This window comes from Polistes canadensis, unplaced genomic scaffold (genome assembly GCF_001313835.1).
Source record: "Polistes canadensis isolate GaletaPanama2010 unplaced genomic scaffold, ASM131383v1 scaffold_30, whole genome shotgun sequence".
Classification (NCBI taxonomy): domain Eukaryota; kingdom Metazoa; phylum Arthropoda; class Insecta; order Hymenoptera; family Vespidae; genus Polistes; species Polistes canadensis.
The window spans coordinates 66,058-78,264 of NW_014569577.1; the positions used below are offsets into that span (position 1 = coordinate 66,058).

The 12,207-nt window shown below is 29.1% G+C and overlaps 1 protein-coding gene across 1 annotated transcript in view; it reads left to right on the plus strand.

Annotated features, from left to right (window-relative positions):
- Window positions 1–11,276, plus strand: part of LOC106784073 (A disintegrin and metalloproteinase with thrombospondin motifs 9) — a gene marked incomplete at its 5' end in the record, with an annotated part of 57,430 nt that extends 46,154 nt beyond the window's left edge. Inside the window, 22 exons of the mRNA XM_014743191.1 lie at window positions 1,234–1,448; window positions 1,715–1,867; window positions 2,000–2,149; window positions 3,324–3,468; window positions 3,686–4,023; window positions 4,122–4,210; window positions 5,082–5,429; window positions 6,004–6,170; window positions 6,569–6,828; window positions 6,970–7,348; window positions 7,496–7,663; window positions 7,865–8,005; window positions 8,102–8,224; window positions 8,450–8,620; window positions 8,748–8,975; window positions 9,136–9,336; window positions 9,552–9,740; window positions 9,922–10,241; window positions 10,428–10,564; window positions 10,692–10,885; window positions 11,002–11,118; window positions 11,253–11,276. Coding sequence (XP_014598677.1) covers window positions 1,234–1,448; window positions 1,715–1,867; window positions 2,000–2,149; window positions 3,324–3,468; window positions 3,686–4,023; window positions 4,122–4,210; window positions 5,082–5,429; window positions 6,004–6,170; window positions 6,569–6,828; window positions 6,970–7,348; window positions 7,496–7,663; window positions 7,865–8,005; window positions 8,102–8,224; window positions 8,450–8,620; window positions 8,748–8,975; window positions 9,136–9,336; window positions 9,552–9,740; window positions 9,922–10,241; window positions 10,428–10,564; window positions 10,692–10,885; window positions 11,002–11,091 — 4,206 coding nt within the window. The remainder of the gene's footprint in view (window positions 1–1,233; window positions 1,449–1,714; window positions 1,868–1,999; window positions 2,150–3,323; window positions 3,469–3,685; window positions 4,024–4,121; window positions 4,211–5,081; window positions 5,430–6,003; window positions 6,171–6,568; window positions 6,829–6,969; window positions 7,349–7,495; window positions 7,664–7,864; window positions 8,006–8,101; window positions 8,225–8,449; window positions 8,621–8,747; window positions 8,976–9,135; window positions 9,337–9,551; window positions 9,741–9,921; window positions 10,242–10,427; window positions 10,565–10,691; window positions 10,886–11,001; window positions 11,119–11,252) is intronic.
- Between the last annotated feature and the right edge of the window lie 931 nt (window positions 11,277–12,207).

Sequence of the window (12,207 nt, forward strand, 5' to 3'; positions counted from 1 at the left end):
AGAGAAAAAGAAAATAAAAAAAATTAATGAACAAAAAAAAGAAAAGAATTCACGCGGACGAATGGACGTCTAATAATTCACCTGTAAACGCGGTGAACAGGCGGGGGTTTGGGGGAGAAGGGGTTGGGTCATTTATCCTAGATTAAATATGGTTATACGAATCCATGTATATGTATGAAGATCGATGACGACAATTAAAAGTTGATCTATCCTTGTTTTGAAGAATAGAGAATCGGTGGTGGTGGTGGTAGTGGTGGTGGTGTTGGTATTAGTATTAATAGAAATGGCAGAAACGATTAATAATGATTGTTACAACAGTTGGATAGTTAGTAGTTACATATTAGCAGTTTCTCTCATGTCAGTGTTTCGTCAGAGTCGTCCAAACGTGACCAAGTTGTCCAACGAGATTTCTCATAAGGGGGACAGGAGGGGGTTGGTAGGGAAAGATAAAAAAAACGACAAAATATGGATCAATCGATCAACCGATCGATCGATCAGTTTTTTTTTTTTTTTGATCTTTATACCTTTTCCACTTTTTTTTCGAAAACCAAGCAAGTAAATGATAATAACTGTCCTTGTGTTGCAATCTATTGGTATAACTGTATGTATACGTGTATAATGTGTATAATGTGTAAATGTGTGTAATGAAAGGGTTATCCTTCTTTTATAGGAACGATTAGGTATGAATTTACGGTTGTAGAAGATGATAAAGTATATATTTTTCTTTCTCCTTAAGTTAATAAATGCAAATGAATCTATTTATACATTGTATTTACCATCTGCACTTTGCATAGAAATAATATTTTGCGATAAGCGTGTTTTTATGTCAATACTTATTCATATTTATCCTATTTAGATTGATTGTTAGTTACTTATTTTTGTTCTTTTTGTAAATGACGATGATAGTTTGTAAATGAATTATTGATATAGGTCGATATACTTTAAAATTGTGACAAAATAAATAAGATAATTAACCGGATGATATTAGAAATGGGTATAAAAATATTTTGAAGTATTGATACAATAATTCTTCATAAAAAAAAAAAAGATAATATGTTAACATATATATATTATATATATCAAGACTGTTAATGTGTTAACAATAATTATTTATAAAACTGTTAATATGTTAACAAAGTTAAAACCACTTTAAATCTACTCTTATTACAATTATATATATATATTATTTTTATTTTATTTTTCATTAATTTTTGTGTTCCATTCACATGACAGGTTTCCCGAATTTACAAGGACCGATCAATTGGAAATCCTGTTAGCATATTCGTAACAAAAATTGTACACGCTGACAAAGTGTTTGGAAAAAGTTATGACGATAATTATGAGGTAACTGCTATAGACATGTTGAATCAATTTTGTCGTTGGCAAAAAATTAACAATCCCGATGAACCATCACCAGAACATCACGATGTGGCATTACTTCTTACCAGGTTTGTTAAAATACAAATTCACACAAAGAATCGAAAGTATTCCTAAATGATTTCTTTTTCTCAAACCCACCCACCCCTACCCCTTATTTTTTTAAATAATTTTTATTTTATTTTCAAATCAAACCTATAATATATAATGAACAATTATTTAAATGCGTATACTTAGATGAACCTTATATCCCAAAATACCTAATTTTATTTCTTCTAATATTATAAACTTAGAAACTTTTGAATATTAAGTTAAATATATATATATATATTTTTAGACATAACCTGTGCCTTAATCCTGGAGGAATACGTTGCGATACACTTGGTCTTGCCGAATTAGGCAAAATGTGTTCCCCAGATGCGTCCTGTGCAATCGTACAAGACAATGGTTTGGCTGCAGCGTTCACTATAGCTCACGAAATCGGTCATGTGTAAGTAAAAACAAATAATACATTTCATTTATTAATTTTCAACATGAGATAAAATATTTTTATTTATATGTAAAAAAAAAAGCTATAAATACATATATTTTATTTTAATTTATTGTTTATATATATATATAGTTTAAACATGCCGCACGATGACGATTCCAAATGCGACGAATTTCGTAATCATTCGAGAATACACAAAGTCATGTTCAGGATGCTGGACGATGAAACCTTTCCTTGGGAATGGTCTAGATGTTCACGTCATTACGTTACAGAATTTCTCGAGTAAGTAGAACATAGATTATCAAAATGGTCAAAGAGATCGGTTCTATTTGAGGGTCACCCTGTATAATAATCAACGCGAAACGTTCACCCTCTTTGGAAAGTTCAACTTCTTTCTTGGACAGTCGTATACAGTGTGACGATGATGATGACTCATTTATCGCTTAACTCAATAAGGAGACACTTTCTTGTTCTCTTATATACGAGGATTAAATAAAAGCTAAGAGAATGATTTGTCTCTGCCAAAGATAATAATAATAAAAGGAAAAGGAACAAAAAAAAAAAAAGAAGAAGAAGATGATGATGAAGAACAGAATAACGAATCGACTCAATTTCAAAAATGTTGCAGTAGTTACTGTCATCGTCTATTTGAATTGACCCAACGAGTTATTACACTTTCGTTCAATGTAAAAGAATGTTTCACGAGTCGAATCATATTGGAATATATTTCTATACTTCTTTTTCTTTTTTCTTCTCAACAAAACATACTTACTACTGTATTATTTGGGTATCATAGAAAAGAAAAAAAAAATAATTTCAACTTCCGAATTTTCGTTTTTTTCTGATATAAGATATTATTGGACGTAGAATGTTTGCCGTTAAAACTCATGTTTGCATTGTTTCACGTAAAATAAGATTTCTTCTAATAGAAATACATATATATTTTCAAATTGTGTTGTCCGATACAGTAGGAATATAAAATGAAAAAATAAAAAAGAAAAAACATTAACGTTATTCGATTATAGTGTCAGATAATATAGAAGGATTAATCGCGTATTTATTAAAAGATACCAATTTCATCTTATAATAGAAAACACACATTCGTAGAAAGGTTGAATGAATTCAGTTCGGTCCCGTGAGCACTGTATAAAGTGAGCCAGTGTTACAAGTTTTTCTCTCTCAAAGCAGAAGAGAAGAGCTTCCTTTGCTTCTCCCCGCTTAGGAATCCGGTTTCGCGAGATTCTAACTGAAGAGTTCTTTTACCGAGCACAGGGTGTTGTTTCGTTCATTTCCAAAAGTTATACTTTAATTTAATTAAGATCGAAAATCGAACACGATAATAATATAGAAATTCATTTTCTCGATAGAAATTTCATGATATATAATATAATACATAACTTTTAAAAGACTAATCTCTATAATATAAAAATGACTTTTGTATTGAATTTGATAACAGAACAGATCGTGCCAACTGTCTATTGGATGAACCCAGCAAGAGTATACAAAAACCAGACGCAGCACGACTACCGGGAATTGATTATTCACAAAACAAACAATGCGAATTGGTATTCGGTCTAGGATCGAAGATTTGCCATGACATGGTGAGTAATGGTAAGTCACAAACGTTCCTTCGAACGATTACAGAATAAGGAGTAAATTATTTTAACTTTAATTAACACTTTTCTATCAAGAAATTAAGAACAAAAAAGAAAAAAAAGAAAAAAGTCAATAAATTAACAATTTCTAATTGATTGATCGATGTACGCGTACGTAAAAAAAAAAAAAAGTAAATGAAACAATTGGTCGATTATCGGCCAGTCAGTGTGCAGGACACTATGGTGTACCGTTCCAATGTGGGACGACCTGTGTCACACAGAACACACACCCTGGGCAGATGGTACAAGCTGTGGTAGAGGAAAATGGTGTCAACGTGGTGAATGCGTATCGAAAATGGATTTAAATCCTGTTGACGGAGAATGGGGTCCATGGGGTCCTTACGGGGAATGTTCACGCACCTGTAGCGGTGGAATTAAGAAAAGATATCGGGAATGTGATAATCCACCACCACAAAATGGTGGAAATTATTGCGTGGGTGAACAAGTCAATTACGAAAGTTGTGGAACTAAGGAATGTCCACCTGGTAGTCCAGATTTTAGGTATGAAAACAAATCAAATGATAATTTTCATGTTAATCTGTTCAAAATTATCTACGAATAAGGAATTAAATGTTTTTATCGGAGTTGTTCGTTATTAGGGAACAACAGTGTCAGGAATTCAACAACAACAATCTTAACATCCCTAATCTAGCGAGGGATGTAATTTGGCACGCGAAATACGCTCGGAGTGAGTCTAATTTTTAATCTATACCACAAAAAAAATACAATGTAAAATAATACAATATTAACGAATTATTTTGCGATAACTGCATTCATTCATTTGCAATATTTTTAACATTTTATATACTTTTTTTATCGCAAATGCTATATTCTTGCTTTCATTTTTTATATTTAAAAACGTATGAAAAAGGTCGTATAGGGCAATACTATAAATGAAACTAAACGATAACCGAAAAACTTAACATTTGGCAGATAAGCTTTCATGTTTATACATTATAAACCGTCAGATAAAGTAATTGCGTGCATATGGTAAAAGAAACTTTTGAAACAACTTTAATAATATGAATTGGATGATATTATTATTATTAATCGCGATTTGATTGCTCGATCAAAAAAAAAAAATTAAAAGATACCTTATTTTAATATTCGAAGTCTAAATAAATTTCGAAAATTCATTAAATAATATCTTAGGATACGCTAGTGATGCTACGTAATTATATCGTCTATGTTCAATCAAAAATCACAAACTTAACATTTGCGTTAATTCGAGCTAAATGAAAAAGTTAATGATAAATATTAAGTTTGATAAAAAGTATGCTAATTTTTGTTAATACTCGTTAAAACATTACTACCGATCGATACTTTATAACTTGACGAAATTTAAGAAAAGAGTAATATTTCTCGATGAAAAAAAAAAAGTAAATAGATAAAAATATAATATCGTCTGTTAATGATTTTTGATTGTTAATAGATAATATAATGATCAACAATATTTCCTACTCGATCGCTTCTGCATGGCATGAATTCTGGTTGGTCATACATAATATCTTTGAATTTTACTTATAATAGTATAAAATCGTTATAATTATACGTTCCAGTACAACCGGAAGATCGTTGCAAATTGTATTGTCAAGTAGAGGGCAATCAGTATTACATGCTTCGCGATAAAGTGATCGACGGTACGCCCTGCGGACCGGACACGTTTCATCTCTGCGTGAACGGTCGTTGCAAACCCGCAGGATGCGATAACATTTTAGATTCGACAGCAGAACTCGACACATGCGGGGTATGCCGTGGTGACAATTCAACATGTCAGAGAATAAATGGTTCTTACAATGTAACCGCATACGGATATAACAGAGTTACCAAAATACCTGCTGGAAGTAGCAACATCGATATCAGACAACACGGCTGGTTTAAATCCCATTATGATGATAATTATCTTGGTAAGATGTGTGTGTGTGGTATTATATAATTAGGGCTTATCACAAAATATTCATATAATATTTATTTAGATTCTTTAAATATTTAACAATTTACAATTATTATTTTTGAAACCGTTTCAAGCACTAAATTTACGTACATATGTAAACAGCAATAAGTGCATTCAAAATCATATTTATCATAAAGTGCGCATCATTGGTTGCAAGCTTGGAGTTATTTTTTTTTTTTTAATTTATCAAATAATAATAATAATAATATATAGATATGAAAAAACGATCAAGTATTTTTATCTCAATGTCATAAAAGTTAATAAAGATAACATATTCTTTTAATTGTTATTATTATTTCTTTTTTTCTTTAATTTAAATTTGAACGAACACAAATTTTTACATACAAATATTTAGTAAAAATCAAAGCTAGCAATTTGTGTCCTTTAATAAATCAAAGATAGTATCTTTCGTCGTAAATCAATGAACATCGGTTTTTTTAATAAAAATATTTGCTGACCCCTGATCTATATTATGATTTTATCTCACTTAGCAATAAACAATATAAATGATTGAATTATATTTGTAGCTTTACGTCTCGGTGAACATGGGGAGTATATACTAAATGGAAATTTCGTTATAATGCATAAAAAGGTTGTAGTATTTCCTGGTGTTACGATTGAATACAGTGGACCTAAATCTATCGTCGAAAGATTGAATAGTTCACGACCTATTAGCACGGATTTGATTTTAGAAGTAGGTAGTATTACTTCAAAATAATTAAAATAATATTTCAATGAATCTTTAATTCCCCCCCCAAAAAAAAATATATTCTTGGTAGACGAGTAAAAAAATATAAATAATAATTATTAAAAATATTGCATATAAATTTTCTTATTATATATTATGCACGTAAGTGTTATAAACATATATGTATACGTATATACCGTAAACAAAAAAATATCAATTTAATATACAGGATGAAATATTATATACAAAATATTTAAATGTCTTCGTGTTTAGACAATTTCATTTATAGAACTTAAATTAAATTATTTTAACATAATTTTTCTTATTTTACTCGTCCACCAAAAATATCATATAAAATAATAAAAAATTGTTAATTATACAATATATTTCTGTATAATTTATAGGTATTATCAGTTGAAATGTTGCATCCACCGCAGATAACATATGAGTATACCGTACCGAAAAAAATATTAAACAGTTACAAATGGATATTGCGCGAATGGTCACAATGCAGTCGTATGTGCCAAGGTACAAAATATCGTAAAGCTGAATGTAGAAGTACCGAAAACGAGGACGTCGTAACTGACGATTATTGTCGTGCTGTTGATAATGGAATAAAACCAAGAGAAGAAAGTCAAATGTGTAATAGTCATTGTATGTTACAGTAAGTTATCATCGTGTCGTAAACAAAATGAGAGAGATTATTTTTTTAAACCAAAATTAAATTAATTAAAAAACTTTCTATTCTCAAATAAAAAACAACAAAATAACTTCAAAAATAAACAAACAAAATTATTACTTCTAGATGGCAAATAACATCAGAATCAGAATGTTCAAGTCATTGCGGTCTAGGAACTCGCATAGTTACAACTAGATGCGAACAAATTTTCTTGTATTCCAATCATCCAGTACGTTCATTACCTGACCATTTGTGTTCTCATTTGAAAAGACCTAACGAATTGGAACCATGTAAAGGTCCATGTAATGATGTTCATTGGAAATATAGCGAATGGGGAGCATGTAGTGTAACATGTGGAGGTGGTATTCAATATAGAATGGCAACATGTGTTGATTCGAATGATATACAAGTATTAAACGAAACTTGTGCCGGTCAAAAAAAGAGATTGAAAAATATCTGCGGTCAAGAAGCTTGTCCCAAATGGACATTCGGTGAATGGAGCAAAGTAAGATTTAAGACATTGCAATTTTTCTATAGATTTTTATATACATAAAAATATATAATATTATTATTTTGTGTTATTGTATTTAATTTTAATTTATATATATTCGATGAAATATAATATATAAAAGGGATATATTATTTATGTTAGTGCTCGGTAAGCTGTGGCATTGGAGAACGTCATAGATCTTATTGGTGTCACGTGGAAAATCGTATTGTCCCTCATAGCAATTGCAATGGCACTTTACAACAATTTTCAATTAAAGAAATTTGCGATGCTGGGCCTTGTTACTCTTGGCAAGTTGCCGATTGGAATCCGGTAAATTTTATATTATAATTATTATACCATATATTATAAACCTAATCAATTGTTAATTAAAAAAATATAAACACAGTACAGGATTCTATAATTTTGTGGTATTCTTATTTTTACAAAAATAACTTAACAGACGTATTAATAACATTATTAATTGTACAAATAAATTATTAACAAATTTTATTTTTTATCATTTTTATTCAGTGTTCAGTAACCTGTGGAGAAGGAATTAAAACGAGAAAAGTTATTTGTAAAGGTACGGATGGTTCAATCGATGACAAATGTTTACCATCGAATAAACCGGAAAATTGGACTTCCTGCGTATTAAAACCATGTATTACAGGGGTAAAATCAATATATGAATTTTCTTATATATATATATATATTATGTTTCAAATATTTTGCAAATTTAAATCAATAATTAATTACGTGTTTATACAGACAAATCAAATAATATATTCTAATATACCACACGAAGAATCCTATCCTCAGGATAACGAAATAGATAGCAATGGTATTAGTTTCCATCCAGTTAATAAATGGATCACTGGGTCATTTGGAAAGGTTTGTTCTACTTTTAATGATTATAATAAATCAAGAAAAAAAAAATATGTATATATATTTTGTATACGTAATTATGATGTTAGTACAATCAATTTTTTATATTTATATATATATATATTTTTTTTTTCTTCATAATAAATTTAATTATACTATAATAATATGGAAAATTATAATGAAAAATAAAAAGTATGAAAAATGATATACCGTATGTTTTATAAAATAAAGTGTTCGCAACCATGCAACGGTGGATTCAAGACAAGAACAGTAAAATGTATTTCAATGGAAACAAACATGTACATTAATGAAAATCTTTGCAATCCTGATGAAAGACCAGATAATACGATTACTTGTAATCGTCATCTATGTCCGATTTGGAACACTGGAGATTGGAGTGAGGTATGTTGAACTAATTCGATCGAATTCGTTTTGATAATTATTCTACAACTAAATACAGATAAATAGAAAATTGATATTTTTTACTTTCTGATGAGAAATACATCCATATATCAATTCGTTTATACAGTGTAGCGTTAAATGTGGTAATGGAATCCAACGTCGACAAGTACGATGTCAAAGTCCACGAGGAGGGGTTTTAAACGATAAAGAATGTTCAAGTAATAGGAGACCAAAACCTAAAGATACCAAACAATGTCATCAATCTTGTCGAACGACTAACAATCAAGGCAATCAGAATAATCATCATCCAAAAGTTAGCATCATTCGTAGATGGAAAAAGTCCAGTTGGTCTGCTGTAAGTATATCCTAAGTTGAAACCAACCAAAAAAAAAAACGTAACTCAATATATTATAAAGTAGAATGAGAAAAAAGAAAAAGAAATGATATTGTGATGAAAGATCACGGATCAATTGGGGTTCTTTAGGATGGCTACAAATTTTCTGAATATTTTCCAGTGTTCGAAAACGTGCGGCAGTGGAATAAGAACACGAAGAATAGAATGCATGATGAGCATAGGAAAGGATGGATTGGAAAGGTCAGTGAGCGATGAACAATGCACTAAACTAGCTGGCCTAAAAAAACCAAAAACTGAGAGACAATGTCAACGTAAACCATGCAATTATGGTTATATGTGGCAAGAGGGACCCTGGTCGGAGGTATAACATACTCCTATCTCGACAAAAGATACAACCATAACTATCATTTATCTTTTAAATTCAACCCGTATAAAATGTTCATTTACCAATGAATTGTTATTGAATAATTCAAACGCACTCAAATGTTTTACTCAAATGTATCAAATAGAAAACTATAAAATTTAAATATTACTTTCAACTCGACAATAAAACATAATAATATTATATTTTTCAAGTGTTCGGCAGAATGTGGGGATGGTGTTAAACGACGTAATATAACATGCCATAAAGTTAATCGTTACGGTTGGACTGATCCAGAAATAACTAAAGGTTGTTCAATGAATAAGAGACTTCATACAGAAGAAACATGTAAACTGCGTGAATGTAATGATACATATATTTGGAAAACTAGCGATTGGAAAAAAGTACGTAATGAATTATTCTTACAATGAAATATTTAAATATCATTAATATGTTACACAAACACACATAAATCAAAAATATATAATAATACTATTTAAGTATAAACGAAATAATAATATCTTGTAGTAAATCGTTAATTAATAACTAATTAAAATAACAATTATTTAATATAATTAATTGCAGTGCAGTCAACCGTGTGGCTTTAAAGGTAAACAAATACGTAAAGTATTTTGTGTCGACAGAAATGGTAATCCGGCATCAAAATGTCCATTAAGTTTAAAACCTAAATATAAACGCAATTGTAATCAACGAAGATGTCTTCCTCTCACCTGTATTGAAGCAAAGAAACGTTTCTCGACTTCCAAGGATGGAGAATATTCTTTATTTATTGGTGGAAAACTAATGTCTATTTATTGCCACGAAATGTCGACTTTCAAACCACGAGAATATTTAACATTACCGGCTGGTGATCGAGATAATTATGCTGAAATATATGATAAGAGGTACTATAAGCAAATATATTTTAAATAATTATCTTAGATAGTAAAATTACTAATAAAATAGACCGTGAAAGCAGTAAAATTCAATACTTAACCATTTTCAAAAAAAAAAAGTAAAAATAAAAGTATTTTTATATTATATATATATATGTATGTGAATGATGATCTTTCTAATTGTTTTAAAAATAGGCTACGATATCCAGAAACATGTCCTTACGATGGAGAAAGGAACGATAGTTGTGATTGTTTCACTCATGGAAGAACAATATCAGGTGTAACAATGTTCAAAAGAGTTCGTTTGGATCCTATCAAATTATATATTATAGGTAAACAGAAGATATTTATTCTCTTATTTGTTTTCTTCAATTAATACATATAAACGTACTTTTCATTTATTTTTGCATGCTAAAAAAAAATGTTGATCATTAATTTTTCTTTATTATTAATTAACAGCTGACGATTATACATTTTCTCGAACTAAAGGATTAAATCGAGTCGAATTTGGTAAAGCAGGAGATTGTTATAGTACTCGTTATTGTCCTCAAGGTCGTTTCAGCATTAATTTGAGTGGTACACATTTAAGTTTGTCACGAGAAGTTTCTTGGACTAATTCAACGTCTAGTAGTGTTCTCTCGATCAATAAAATAGTGAGCATTTCAAGATGATTTTATTTATTTTCTATAAAAAATTGTCTTATTCTTTTTTAGAATAAAGTTAGAATGAAAGTAAAATTAACAAACAAACAAAAAATTAATCGTTTCAGAATGATCAACAAGTTATTGGTAAATGTGGCGGTGATTGCGGATTTTGTATACCGAAGACAGGTTTGAAACTGGATGTTTTACCACCTTAATCGGTAAAATAACACCGTTTGATTCAGGTCTGTATTCTAATTATTTATTTTCATTTATTTTATTAATAATAATTAAAAAGTAATATTTTTTTTTAATATCTATTACGTTTATTATTAATATAAATAATTGACATATATGAATTTTACATATGTTTTTACAGTTTCCAGGAAAAACTGGAGGGATTTGAAAAAGTCTTCCATACAGAGAAATGTCTCTAAAGGAAAATTAATTAGGGCATTGTCATTGGACACCAAGAGTTGCCTAAAATGATTGCCTGAAATTACTTCTTATCGCCATATTTATTTTTTTTTCTTTGCAAATACGCTTTAATGAAAATTCAGCAAGAAAAAAATTGGTGAAAGAAGAACAATAACGAAGAGACTTATATTTTTTTTTTTTTATATATATATCAAGTAAAACAAAATACACATATATAACAAAAAAGAAGAAGAAGAAGAAGGATAGAACGAATCATTTTTAGAGTTATATCTATTGTTTTGCCAAAGAACGCGAGAGAACAAAAATGAATAACGATGTTACGTACTGTATACGCATACATCGTCGTGACTAGGAATCATTAGAATTATATCTAAGGTCGCATTTATACTTTTTGAAACCCTTAGGTGCTGCTACATCGAAATGAGCCTTTAAACATATATATATATATATATTTCTTTTTTTTACTCGTTTATTTATTGAAAATAAATGATTGATATTTTCGTGAAGCCTTATTTTAATAAAATACACACAGGTATACGCATATGTTTGCAATATGAGAAATTTAAAAAATTAAATAAAAATTCGAAAATTTAAAATAAAATAAAAATATTATTTAATAAAATAGTATATATAAATTTTTGATTTTTACTTTGATACCAGTTAACATACTGCATATACCTGCAGATATTTGCATGTTTAAAAATGCATAAAAATAAATTGATTAAAATTTAAATTTAAAAAGAAAAATAATAATAATTACTAAAAGAAATTTTTTTATCGATATATTAAGATGTTGTTTATTTTTTAGAAATAAATATCAAAAATATAGGCTCCATAATAATTAATATTGCTCGATTAGCACCTAATACATCCGTTAAGTATTAAATGCTGTTCTT